This window comes from Dipodomys merriami, unplaced genomic scaffold (genome assembly GCF_024711535.1).
Source record: "Dipodomys merriami isolate MVZ:Mamm:240054 unplaced genomic scaffold, mDipMer1.0.p SCAF_92, whole genome shotgun sequence".
NCBI classification, from domain to species: domain Eukaryota; kingdom Metazoa; phylum Chordata; class Mammalia; order Rodentia; family Heteromyidae; genus Dipodomys; species Dipodomys merriami.
Genome location: NW_027206535.1, coordinates 766,041 through 779,847, shown reverse-complemented (window position 1 = coordinate 779,847; position 13,807 = coordinate 766,041). Strand labels below are relative to the sequence as shown.

At 40.8% G+C, this 13,807-nt stretch overlaps 1 protein-coding gene across 6 annotated transcripts in view; it reads left to right on the top strand.

The window, feature by feature from the left end:
- LOC138821503 (aryl hydrocarbon receptor nuclear translocator) overlaps positions 1–13,807 on the top strand; it is a 63,277-nt gene that overhangs the window by 41,488 nt on the left and 7,982 nt on the right. For 5 of the 6 annotated variants that reach the window (XM_070013809.1, XM_070013808.1, XM_070013806.1 and 2 more), the window contains 6 exons: positions 1,372–1,437; positions 3,220–3,305; positions 6,857–6,933; positions 8,632–8,766; positions 11,893–11,967; positions 13,360–13,511. In XM_070013809.1, coding sequence (XP_069869910.1) covers positions 1,372–1,437; positions 3,220–3,305; positions 6,857–6,933; positions 8,632–8,766; positions 11,893–11,967; positions 13,360–13,511 — 591 coding nt within the window. The remainder of the gene's footprint in view (positions 1–1,371; positions 1,438–3,219; positions 3,306–6,856; positions 6,934–8,631; positions 8,767–11,892; positions 11,968–13,359; positions 13,512–13,807) is intronic. The other variant, XM_070013810.1, reaches the window with a different exon arrangement.

Below are 13,807 nucleotides of genomic sequence, written 5' to 3'. Positions count from 1 at the left end.
GCTTTGACATTGTTTTCTGAAACAGTGGACAGATTATATGACTTCTTTAGGCTTTGATTTTATCATCTAATATTGAGAGGTAATACTAATTACTGACCTCAAAAACTTGTTAGGAAAGCCGGGCACTGGTGGCTTACGCCTGTAATCCTAGCTACTCAGGAGGCTGAGTTCTGAGGATCTCGGTTCAAAGCCAGTTCAGTTACAAAAGTCACTCTTATCTCTAATAAACCACCAGAAAATTGGAAGTGGCACTGTGGCTCAAGTGGTACAGTGTTTGTCTTGAGCTGAAGACCTCAGGGACAGCAACCAGGCCCAGAGTTCAAGCCCCTCAATGGACCAAAAAAAAAAAAAAGGAAAGTTAGGAATTAGTATATGTAAAGATATTTAGAAAAGAGCTTGTCCCATATAAGAATTTACATATATGGTGTCTTTATATTTTAAAGATAAAAGAAGGAAAGTAGGGTTTAGAAGGATGTCCTGACATGTGGACATGGCTATAGAAGGAAAAAGGGGATAACTAGTAATGAAATGTAGCAAATGTAAAGCAGAAAGAAATCAGCAGACTGCCACTCTTTTATTTGTAAATTAAGTTTTATTGGAACATAGTTATGCTTTTTTGCTACTTTTATGGTGCAGTGTCAGGGTTGACTAGTTGTAAAGGCTGGCCCATAAAGCTTTATAGTCTGTCAACTTGTGAAACAGATAATCTTTGCATTTGAAGAGCATATGTAACATTTGCAACTTCAAATTCTAGTCAGTTATAAGTTTTAGAAATACTAAATCTGACTTTTATCATACTTTTTCTTTTTTTTTTTTTTTTGGGTCCGGTCATGGGCCTGAACTCTGGGCCTGGGCGCTGTCCCTCAGCTTTTCAGCTCAAGGCTAGCGCTCTACCACATGAGCCACAGCACCACTTCTGGCTTTTTTCTTTTTGCTTATGTGGTGCTGAGGAATCGAACCCAGGGCCTCATGCATGCAAGGCAAGCACTCTACCACTGAGCCACCTTCCCAGCCCTATCATACTTTATTGTTGAGCAGTTTTCTGTGTCTAGCTGTATCCAGAGTCTGCTGTTGTAGTATGAAAGGTTCACTCATTGTACAGCCATACTAGTTTGTGTTGGTTTTTTTTTTTGCTTGAACTTAGGGCCTGGAGCCTCTTTGTGCTCAAGGCTAATGCTCTACCACGTGAGCCGCAGCACCACTTCTGGCTTTTCTGAATAGTTTATAGGAGATAAGAGTCTCATGGTAACTTTTCTGTCCAAGTTGGCTTTGAACCTTAATCCTCAGATCTCAGCCTCCTAAGTAGCTAGGATTACAGATGTGAGCTCCCAGTACTGCCAGCCTTACTAGTTTTAATCTCTGTTCTAACAGATGTGGTAATAGCACTGTGGATCCAGTCACCATGAACAGACTGAGCTTTGTGAGGAACAGATGCAGGTAAGGTCCTAAACATTGCAGACAAAAAGCAGCCGGGCGCTGGTGGCTCACGCCTGTAATCCTAGCTACTCAGGAGGCTGAGATCTGAGGATCACGGTTCAAAGCCAGCCCGGGCAGGAAAGACTGTGAGACTCCTATCTCCAATAAACCACCAGAAAACCGGAAGTGGCGCTATAGCTCAAGTGGTAGAGCGCTAGCCTTGAGCTGAAGAGCTGAGGGACAACGCCCAGGCCCAGAGTTCAAGCCCCACGACCGACCAAAAAAAAAAACCAAAAAAACAAAAAGCAGCCAGGTGCTGGTGGCTCATGCCTGTAATCCTAGCTACTGTAGAGGCTGAGATCTGAGGATCGTGGTTCAAAGCCAGCCCGGGCCAGAAAGTCCATGAGACTCATCTCCAAGTAACCACCAGAAAACCGGAAGTGGTGCTCAGGCTCAAGTGGTAGAGTGCTAGCCTTGAGCTCAGGGGCAGAGCTCAGGGGCAGTGCCCAGGCCCAGTAGTTCAAGCCCCACAACTGATTAAAAAAAAAAAAAAAAAAAGTAACCTAATTTACTATGTATTTCCTTTCCTTCCCCTCCCCATCCTCTCTTTCCTCCCAGTTAATTTTTTTTTTGGCTAGTCCTGGGGCTTGATCTGAGCTGGGTGCTGTCCCTGAGCCTCTTTGTGCTCAAGTCTAAATAGAGCTGTACTACCTGAGCCACAGTGCAACTTCTGGGTTTTTCTAGTTTCATGGACTTTCCTGCCCAGGCTGGCTTCAAACCACAATCCTCAGATCTCAGGTAGGATTATAGGAGTGAGCCATCAGCACCCAGATCACAGTTACTTATTTTCTGGCAGTATTTTCTTGAACTTTGTTTTCCTAATTCTATTTAAGGAAGCTATACACTTTTTTCCTATTTTCCTCTTGCTTAAGCATGTTTTTAAGGTTTTTTGTTGTTTTTGTTTTTTGGGTAAACTTAGGACATTGAGATCTTTCTTGGCTTTCTCACTCCTGGGTACTCTATCACTTGAGCCAAACCTCTACTTCTGGATTTTTTTTGTGTGTATGTTGCTTGTGGGGCCTGAACTCTGGGCATACGTGCTGTCCCTCAGCTCTTCAGCTCAAGGCTAGTGCTCTACCACTTGAGCCACAGTGCCACTTCTGGCTTTTTCTGTTTATGTTGTGCTCAGGAATCGAACCCAGCACCACATGCATACAAGGCAAGCACTCTACCACAGAGCCACCTTCCCAGCCCCTGGATTTTTGCTGGTTGGAGATACAAGAATCTTTGAGCCGGGCGCCAGTGGCTCACGCCTGTAATCCTAGCTACTCAGGAGGCGGTTCAAAGCCAGCCCGGGCAGGAAAGTCCATGAGACTCTTATCTCCAATAAACCACCAGAAAACCGGAAATAGTGCTGTGGCTCAAGCAGTAGAGCTCTGGCCTTGAGCTGAAGAGCTCAGGGACAGCGCCCAAGCCCAGAGTTCAAGCCCCACGACCAACAACAACAAAAAAAAGAAGAATTGGGATATATCTGCCTAGGATAGGATGGCTCTGAACCTCAATCTTCTGATCTCAACCTCCTAAATAGTGATAATTATAGGTGTGAACTACTGGTGCCCTTCACTTCAGTATGTGTTGTTTTACTTTGGCAGTGGCTAAAATATGGTGGTCACTTCTGAGCAGGGAAGGTTCAAGCATTGACTGTCCTGTTTACTAAATACCCAAAGCCTAAAGATTACCTTTTAAGTTACCTTTAAGATTTACATTATAGAATGTCCCTACTGTCTTCTGTAACACTTGTAGGAACGGACTTGGCTCTGTGAAGGATGGAGAGCCTCACTTTGTGGTGGTCCACTGCACAGGCTACATTAAGGCCTGGCCTCCAGCAGGTAGGAAAGTTGAATTTCTCCTCTCATTTACTTAATTACTAAGAGTTCAGAAAAGTTGTCACACTTATTTAACAGAATGTTCATTATATACTTGTTATATGATGTATCCTTTGGTATAAGCTATAAGAAGGTTGGATAAATAAATCAGGCTTCTTCCAATCTGTTCTTCAGTTGAGGGGATAGATTACTCATATTTAAAAGTAATTTAGAGCCGGGCACCTGTGGCTCACGCCTGTAATCCTAGCTACTGAGGAGGCTGAGATCTGAGAATCACAGTTCAAAGCCAGCTGGGCATGAAAGTCCATGAGACTCATCTCCAATTAACCACCAAGAAACCAGAAGAGGTGCTGTTGCTCAAGTGGTAGAGTGCTAGCCTTCAGCTGAAGAGCTCAGAGACAATGCCCAGGCCCAGAGTTCAAGCCCCATGATCAACAAATACCACCCCCCCAAAAAAAAAAAAGTTATTTAATATTGCTGGGTGCCAATGACTCACACCTGTAATCCTCTTTACTCAGAGGCTGAGATTTGAGGGTTGCAGTTCAAAGCCAGCTCAGGCAAGAAAGTCCCTGAGACTCTTATCTCCAATTAACGAGCAAAAAGCTGGAAATGTAGCTGTGTCTCAAGTGGTAGAGCACTAGCCTTTAGCATAAAAAGTTCAGGGATAGGTTTCAGGATCTGAGTTCAAGCTCAAGGACTGCCACAGGGGAAAAAAAAAAAAGACTTGTGTTGGCTATGTTACAGAATGTAGTTGTTTGTTGACCTTTTCAGTTTATTGGTTGATTGTGCCAGTCCTAGAGCTTGTACTCAGGGCCTGGCACTGTCCCTAGCTTTTTTTGTTTCAGGCTGGTACTATTACTAGGGTTTGAACTCAAGGCCTGTGCTTTCTAGTCAGACACTGTGTTATTTGAGTCAACAATATAATTTTTAAATGTTTAAAATCATGCAAATGTACACATAATACATAATACACATAATACATAATACACATAATATGTTCTAAGTAGTTGTTGCAAAGAAACATTGGTATTTAATTCAAGTAATTTGAGAAATGTAGACATTGAGAGATAAAGGGAAAGTGGCTTGATTCTAACACTTTTTTTTTTTTTTTTGCCAGTCCTGGAGCTTGAACTCAGGGCCAGGACACTGTCCCTGAATCTCTCTGTACTCAAGGCTATCACTCTACCACTTGAGCCATAGAGCCACTTCTGGTTTTTTTGGTTGTTAATTGGAGATAAGAGTCTCATGGACTTTCCTGCCAGGACTGGCTTTGAACTGCAATCCTCACATCTCAGCCTCTTGAGTAGCTAGGATTATAGGTGTGAGCCATCGGTACCCCGGTGCTTTTTCTGTTTATGTGGTACTAAGGAATCGAACACAGGGCTTCATGCATGCTAGGCAAGCTCTCTACCACTAAGCCACATTCCCAGCCCATACCTTTTTGTACATGTGTGCATGTGCGTGCAGTGTGTGTGTGTGTGTGTGTGTGTGTGTGTGTGTGTGTGTGTGTGTGTGTGTGTGTGTGTGTGTGTGTGTGTGTGTGTGTGTGTGTGTGTGTGTGTGTGTGTGTGTGTGTGTGTGTGTGTGTGTGTGTACGTTACTGGGGCTTGAACTCAAGCCCTTGTTTTTTTGCATGGTTTTCTCCCCCAGGCTGATGCTTTACCAGTTGAATCACACCTTTGCCTCTGGTATTTTTTTTTTTTTGCTGATTATTTGGAGATAAGTCTCTCGGACTTTTTTCTGTCTTGGCTGGCTTTGAACTGGGATCCTCAGATCTTAGCCTCCTGGGTAGCTAGAATTTAGGTGTGAGCCACTGGTGCCCTGCACTGATAATAACAACTTTTTTTTCTTTTCTGTCGGTTGTGGGGCATGAACTCTGGGCCTGGGCACTGGCCCTGAGCTCTTAAGCTCAAGGTGAGCACTCTACTACTTGAGCCACAGTACCACTTCCTGTTTTTTGGTGTTTAATTGGAAATAAGAGTGTCATGGACTTTCCCGCCCGGGTTAGCTTTGAACTACAATCCCCAGATCTCAGCCTCCTGAGTAGCGAGGATTACAGGCGTGAGCCACCTGTACCCTGCTTGACAGGAACAACTTTAAAACAGATTTTCTTTCCAAAGACATGAAATCAAGCTGTGAGCAAAGTAGTTTTTAAAGTTGAAGTCAAACAAAAGTTGAAGTCAGAGCTGGTACTAGTGGCTCTTATGCCTATAATCCTAGCTACTCAGAAGGGTTAGATCTGAAGATTAAGGTTCAGAGGAAGCCTGCACAGACAGATCCACAACACTTGGGTCAAATCTGCAAGATTTCAATCCTTCTGTTTAGTACTTGGTTCCCCAGACCTTGATCCTTCTATTTTATACTTTCCATAATAATTGGGATGCCACCTCATTTAGCTATTGGTTGAAAAAAAGTCTTGAGAATATGTTTGAGTTGGCCTCAAAGGAAAGTCCTCCAATTTCAGATTTCCATGTATCTGGGATGACAAGTGCCCAGCACTCTTCACAGCTATTGTTTGAGAAGGGGATAGGGGGAAGTTCTTCTGGATAAATAGAAGATAACTCTGTAAATAATTATAGGGAAATGAATTCTTGTTCTATTTCCATGTAAAACATTGACTTCTCTGTTTTCCAAAGGATATAAATAACTATAGATTGCTCCTTCCTTTTTTTTTTTTTTTTTTTTTTTTTTTTTGGTCAGTAGTGGGGCTTGAACTCTGGGCTGGGGGCTGTCCCTGCGAGCCACATTGCCACTTCTTTTTCGAGTGGTTTATTGGAGATAAGAGTCTCATAGACTTTTCTGCCCCAGGTAGCTTTGAGCCTTGATCCTCAGATCTCAGCCTCCTGGGTAGCTAGGATTATAGGTGTGAGCTGCCAGTGCCCTGCTTTTTTTTTTTTTTTTTTTTTGTCTTTTGGCTAATAGTACTGGGCTTGAACTCTAGGCCTTGAGCTCTTGCTTGGCTTTTTCTTACACAATTGGCACTATTATCACTTGAGCCGTGTTTGTACTTCAGCTTTTTGTTGGTTAATTAAAGATAAGAGTGTGTTTGTGTTGCCTGCCCAGGTTGGCTCTGAAGCTTGATTCTCAAATCTCAGCCTTCAGAGTCATTATGGCTATAGGCATGAGTCACTGCCGCTGCTTTGGTATACGTAGATTTTTTTTTTTTTTTTTTTTTTTGGTTGGTTACTTCAGAAGTTACTGTTCTCAGCTTATGATAGGGTCACAGAGTGACTGCCTTCCATTTTTGTTTGATTTGACCAGCACAGTGTTTTAGATTACTTTGGGTGAGACTTACACTCTCTAGCTTATTACAAATGAAATTTGTAAAATATACTGCACGCATGTGTGCATGCACGCACACATATACACACACTTATATGTAGTAAATTCTATGGAATTGTTTACAGAGAATTTATTTACATAGTCCATAGTACTGGGACTCTCATTTATTACTGTATACTGGACTTTATACTTTACAGTGCTTACTCAACTGACCTTCGAAGGCACTGGAGTTTAAGATCTCTATAAATCATTTTCATTTCACTTTTTTGAAGGTGTTTCCCTCCCAGATGATGACCCAGAGGCTGGCCAGGGGAGCAAGTTTTGCTTAGTGGCCATTGGCAGATTGCAGGCAAGTGTGAATTTTCCATATTTATATCCCTTATTAATTAGAATAAATTTCCTTTAGAGAGTATATTCCTTCCTTCCATTCCCTCCTTTCCTTTTCTTTCTCCTCATCTTCTCTCTCTCCCTCTTTTTCCTCCCTCCTTCCATTTCTCCTTCTCTCCTTCTAGCATTCTTTCTCTCCCTCCCTCCTTTTCTCCTTTGCTCCCTTTCTTCATTCTTACCTTCCTTGTACTGGGATTTGAATTCAAGGCCTTGCATTTACTAGACAAGGAGAAATAGGAAGTGGCACTGTAGCTCAAGTGGTAGAGGGCTAGCCTTGAGCTGAAGAGCTGAGGGACAGCGCTCAGGCCCAGAGTTCAAGCACCACGACTGACCAAAAAAAAGTATAATAAATAAACAAACAAACAAACAAGGAGAAATATACCATTCAAAGCAAATATCTCTACTCTCGGATTTAGCAAAAAGTCCAAGTATATGAGAGAGGGAAGGGAAAATATTTACCTCTTTTTGTTGTTGTTATTCTTATCCTGGGATTGAACTCAGAGCCTGGGCACTATCCCTGAGCTATTTTGCTCAAGGTTAGTGTTCTAGGACTTGAGCCACTTTTAGCTTTTTTGGTGGCTAATTAGAGACAAGAGTCTCACTGATTTTCTTGCCTGGCTGGCTTTGGACGATAATCCTCAGATCTTGGCCTCCTGAAAGCCACTGGCACCAACCTCCTCTAACTTTTTATTGTTGGTGGTATTGAGATGAGGTCTCTATATAATATAGGCTGGTCTTGAACTCTTGGGCTCAAATGTCTTCTTTGCTCAGTCTCCATCCAGAGTACTGGGACTATAGGTATATACCATTGTACCTACTTTCCCTTATCTTATTTTTATATTACCGTGAATTTTTTATATCTCATTAATTTAATTACATGCAAAAGAGGAAAAGATCTTTTTCATTTTACTGCTGCATGACTTAACAATGGAGAAATGGAATCAGTTTAATTCTTCTCCTAAGTAGATAAGCTTATGTCACTTGAACAATTGTGTGTGTGTATGTGTGTACACAGACACACACACACACACACACACACACACACATATAGGCAAATGTGGGACTTGAGCTCTTCAGCTCAGTGCTAGCACTCTACCACTTGAGCCACAGTGCCACTTCTGGTGGACTTTCCTTGTCCTGGCTTTGAACCATGATCCTCAGATCTCAGCCTCCTGAGTAGCTAGGATTACAGGTGTGAGCCACCAGCACCCAGCTAATAATTTTCTTAATAACAAACATAGCTATCTAACAGCTGATAGGTTTTGGTCAATTCTTTTTTTTAATTTTTTTATTGTGAAAATACTGTACATAGGGGTTATAATTACATGGGCAAGATAATGAGTACATTTCTTATCAAGCATTGTAGCCTCCTCCTTTGTTTCCCCTTCTCATCCCTTCCCAGCCTCCCCCTCCCCGCTCCCCTTCAATTCTTTTTTTTTAAACTTTACTAACTTGATAGAGTACATTTATGATAGTAGAGCTAGACTTCTTGCACTATCAGATTGTGATTCATTATTTTCCCTTCTGGGTGAGATGTAAAAGCTTAGAAATTTCTAAATTGGAGAGTCTCATTGTCTATTTAAATGTCCATGAAGAGGCCAGAAATAACATCTGTAAAGAATGGTATAATTTTGCCTCATTTTTATCTCTTCATTCTTAGGTAACTAGTTCTCCCAACTGTACAGACATGAGTAATGTTTGTCAGCCAACAGAATTCATCTCCCGACACAACATTGAAGGGATATTCACTTTTGTGGATCATCGTTGTGTAGCTACTGTTGGCTACCAGCCGCAGGTAAGAAGCTAAAGCTATTACATCATGAATACTTAGGCCTCTGTTTTCCCTTGCCAGTGTTGAAGTTACACAATTGTGTAATTCCAGAGATAGACACAACTCCTGTATTTAATATAGGTAATAAATCAAAAGTGCTCCTTTTAGTTGATTATACTCATATAACTATCTTTAGACACTTTATTTTTTTTATTTTTTTATTTTTTTATCCGGTCGTGGGGCCTGAACTCTGGGCCTGGGCACTGTCCCTCAGCTCTTCAGCTCAAGGCTAGTGCTCTACCACTTGAGCCACAGCGCCACTTCCGGCTTTTTTTTCTTTTTGCTTATGTGGTGCTGGGAATCGAGCCCAGGGCCTCAGGCATGCAAAGCAAGCACTCTACCACTGAGCCAACTTCCCAGCCCTTTAGACACTTTATGTAACTAATAGTAACCCAAGAATCAGGCCAGTTCAGCATGTTATTATAATTTACTCATTCAGCAGAACAGTTTAAGTTGACACATGTGAACTTGTAAAGTATAAATGCCAGGAGGTATGCTATGACTATGTGAAATAGTCAATGAAAATGAAGAGTTGGAGGATACCCAGTCCCTGAGTCAATACTTACTGTAAAACTGTTATTAAGCTATTATTCAGAGTTGTATTAGTTTAAGGAGAGATGTATAGATCAGTAGAACAAAATAGAGTCTGTTTTTACATTTGTAGTCAACCAATTTTCAGCAAAGGTGCCAAGATAATTCAGTGGAGGAAATGAGTTTTGTTTTTTTTTAATAGAGTGATAGAACAGTTAGATAACCATATGCCCCACCCAGGCCAAAAAAAACAAACAAAACAATCTATATTACTTTACATTTTACTCAAAAGTCAACTCAGAGGCTTAAATGTATATAGAGCTAAAAGTAAAAAATATAGGGCTGGGGGGGCTGGGAAGGTGGCTCAGTGGTAGAGCGCTTGCCTTGCATGCCTGAGATCCTGGGTTCAATTCCTCAGCACCACATAAGCAAAAAGAAAAAAGCTGGAGCGGAAGTGGCGCTGTGGCTCAAGTGGTAGAGTGCTTGCCTTGAGCTGAAGAGCTCAAGGGACAGTGCCCAAGCCCGGAGTTCAAGCCCCATGACCGACCAAAAAAAAAAAAAAAAAAAAAATTATAAAAAAAAGAAAAAAGCTGGAAGTAGTACTGTGGCTCAAGTGGTAGAGCGCTAGCCTTGAGCTGAAGAGCTGAGGGACAGCGTCCAGGCCCAGAGTTCAGGCCCTACAACTGGACCAAAAAAAAAAAAAAAAAAAAAAAAATATATATATATATATATATATATATATATATATATATATTTATATATATATATGGCTGGGAAGGTGGTTCAGTGGTAGAGCGCTTGCCTTGCATGCATGAGGCCCTGGGTTTGATTCCTCAGCACCACATAAAAAAAAGAAAAAAAGCTGGAAGTGGTGCTGTGGCTCAAGTGGTAGAGCACTAGCCTTGAGCTGAAGAGCTGAGGGAGAGTGCCCAGGCCAGCCCCACCAAAAAAAAAAAAAAAAAAAAAAAAAAAAAAAAAAAATATATATATATATATATATATATATATATATACACACACACACACACATATACACATATGTATATATATATATATAGAGAGAGAGAAATAAAAAGGGAGCACAGAAATGGAGGGACAAAGGTAAATAATGCAACAGTGGTACTCACTAGACACTGTTGAAATGAGCTATACAACTTGTGGTTGGGGATAGGAGGGAAAAACTGGGAGAAAGCAAAGGAATAAGGGAGGGGGTGACATTGTTCAAAAAGAAATGTACTCTTGGGCTGGGAAGGTGGCTCAGTGGTAGAACGCTTGCCTTGCATGCATGAGGCCTCAGCACCACATAAGCAAAAAGAAAAAAGCTGGAAGTGGCGCTGTGATTCAAGTGGTAGAGCGCTAGCCTTGAGCTGAAGAGCTGAGGGACAGAGCCCAGATCCAGAGTTCAGGTCCCATGACTGGACCCCCCCCCTCAAAAAAAAAAAAGGAAAAAAAGAAATGTACTCTTTATCTGACTTATGTAATTGTAACCTCTCTGTACATCATCTTTGTAATAATTTTACAAAGATCTGATATCTCACCAAAGAAAAATGTAAATGGCATATAAAAAGATGTTCAATACCATTAATTATTACAAAACTTAAAATAAGATTTTATTATATACCAACTTGAATAGCTGCAATCAGAAAGTGTCAAGACTGTGGAGAACCTTGAATCCTCATTTTTTTTAGTAGATGTGGAAAATGGCATAGTTGCTTCAGTTTCTTAAAATTTGAAAAGTAATATCACTATATATTAACATTTTATGAATGAACATATGAACAGAATCTTCTGAGCAAAAAAAAGGAATAAAGTATTGATATATGCAACAACATAGAACTTAAATATTACAAGTAAAATACTACAGACCTAAGAAGATACAAATTATATGATTATATTTGTTTTAAATTTCTAGAAAAAGCAAAACTAAAAAGGCAGAGAAAAGGTCAATAGTGGAGTTGATGGGTGGGAACAGATTGACTGCCAGTAACCCACAGAAACTTTTTGGTACAATGTGCATAATTCTAAATATGAATTGTGTATATGAATTGGAATATTTGTCCTGCTGTATAAACTTATTAGTATACAACTTGCATCCTTAGAATGAGTGAATACTGTTAAATAGGATTCTGAAAAAAATATGCTAGAAGCCAGCTGTTTAACAGACAGTTGCTTTAGTTTGTTTCTTTTTTTTTTTTTTTTTTTTTTTGGGTCCGGTCATGGGGCCTGAACTCTGGGTCTGGGCACTGTCCCTCAGCTCTTCAGCTCAAGGCTAGCGCTCTACCACTTGAGCCACAGTGCCACTTCCGGCTTTTTTCTTTTTTCTTATGTGGTGCTGAGGAATCGAACCCAGGCCCTTGAGCATGCAAGGCAAGTGCTCTACCACTGAGCCACCTTCCCAAGCCCTAGTTTGTTTCTTTTTTTGTTTTGTTTTCCTTCATACTTGTATTTGTAATCTTAGTATAAAGATAGAAGAAATAAAATCCAAATCCCCAGCTAATAGACCAGGAAAGTGAGATGACCACAAAAATGTTTATCTTTACTCTTCTTTCTCTGTTCTAGGAACTCTTAGGAAAGAATATTGTAGAATTCTGTCATCCTGAAGACCAGCAGCTTCTAAGAGACAGCTTCCAGCAGGTATAACTTTTTTTTCCTGGTTTATGCCTGAATACATATTTTTACCTCTTTATCACATTCAGTTTATAAGTACTTATTGCGCTGAGTGCTGGTGGCTCACGCCTGTAATCGTAGCTACTCAGGAGGCTGAGATCTGAGGATCGCAGTTCAAAGCCAGTCCAGGCAGGAAAGTCCATGAGACTCTTTTTTTGTTGTTGTTGTTGTTTTGTTTTTTTGTTTTGGGTCTGGTTGTGGGGCCTGAACTCTGGGCCTGGGCGTTGTCCCTCAGCTCTTCAGCTCAAGGCTAGCACTCTACCACTTGAGCCACAGTGCCACTTCCGGCTTTTTTCTTTTTGCTTATGTGGTATTGAGGAATCGAACCCAGGGCCTCAGGCATGCAAGGCAAGCGCTCTACCACTGAGTCACCTTCCCAGCCCCTCCATGAGACTCTTATCTCCAATAAACCACCAGAAAACTGAAGTGGTGCTGTGGCTCAAGTGGTAGAGCGTTTGCCTTGAGCTGAAATGTTGTGGGACGGCGCCCAGCCCCAGAGTTCAAGTCCCACAGCCTACAAAAAAAAGAAAGAAAGAAAATACTTATTGAACACTGATTGATTGATCAATGTGACAGGCACCAGATTTATTTTCTTCGTATATAGCCTGTATTCTTTTTTTTTTTTTTTGTCAGTTGTGGGCTTGAACTCTGGGCCTGGGTGCTGTCCCTCAGCTCTTCAGCTCAAGGCCAGTACTCTATCACTTGAGCCACAGCGCCACTTCTGGTTTTTTGGTGGTTTATTGGAGATAAGAGTCTCATGGAGTTGCCTGCCTGGGATGGCTGTGAACCACGATCCTCAGATCTCAGCCTCCTGAGTAGCTAGGATTACAGGCGTGAGCCACCAGTGCCCACCTTTCTTATTTTATTTTGTTAACCTGTATTTTTAAGGAGTAAGATTTCAGAATTATTTTATAGATAGGTGAAAGTTAATTGTGACTTTTAATTGTAGTTTTTCAAGCCCTACCTTCTGAAAGTATATGCTTTAGATAACAGCCCTCCTTTATGTACACAAGTTGACAGTGTCCTTAAGTCTTACTAGTGTCCTTACATAAACTAAAATCAATGTCATTAAACTTAAATTTCTGGTATAGAATTGTAAAGTTTATATAGCAACATCTTTGATGGAATTCTCAAGGAAAGTGGGCCAAGTCTTCTCTCCTGGAAATAATTGTTCTTTCTCTTTGACTTAGATGTCAGATAGCTTGGACTCTAGGGGAAAAACTGTGACAAATAAACTTCCTCCTTATTTATGCTTAGTTTTCTGCCCCCTTTTGTTGTTTTAACTTTCAGAAAGACATGTTGTAGAAATGGGAATTTCAAAATTTAATTTTCTTAACTATTTCACCTTAACCTTTTCAGGTGGTAAAGTTGAAAGGACAGGTGCTATCTGTCATGTTCCGGTTTCGTTCTAAGAATCGAGAATGGCTCTGGATGAGAACTAGCTCCTTTACTTTCCAGAATCCTTACTCAGATGAGATTGAATATATCATCTGTACAAATACCAATGTAAAGTATGTATCTTTCCATCTTTTTCCATTGTTGGGATCTCTTTTTCTCAGTCTTGTTATAAGATTTGATAGTTGATCAACTGTTCTAATTGTTCAGAAACTTGCTCTTGAGATGGAAGGGATTTAATTTCAATTTTATGTGTCAAACCTTTCTAGAAAGGGTTTTGTTGTATATACTTTTTCTTCCTCTGGTCTGGTAGGATTTTCAGCTAGAACACAAAGCCTGTGGGCCCTATGGTCTTTATTGTAACAACTCAGCTCTGCTGTTGTAGCATGAAACTAGTCATAGAAAAAAAAAA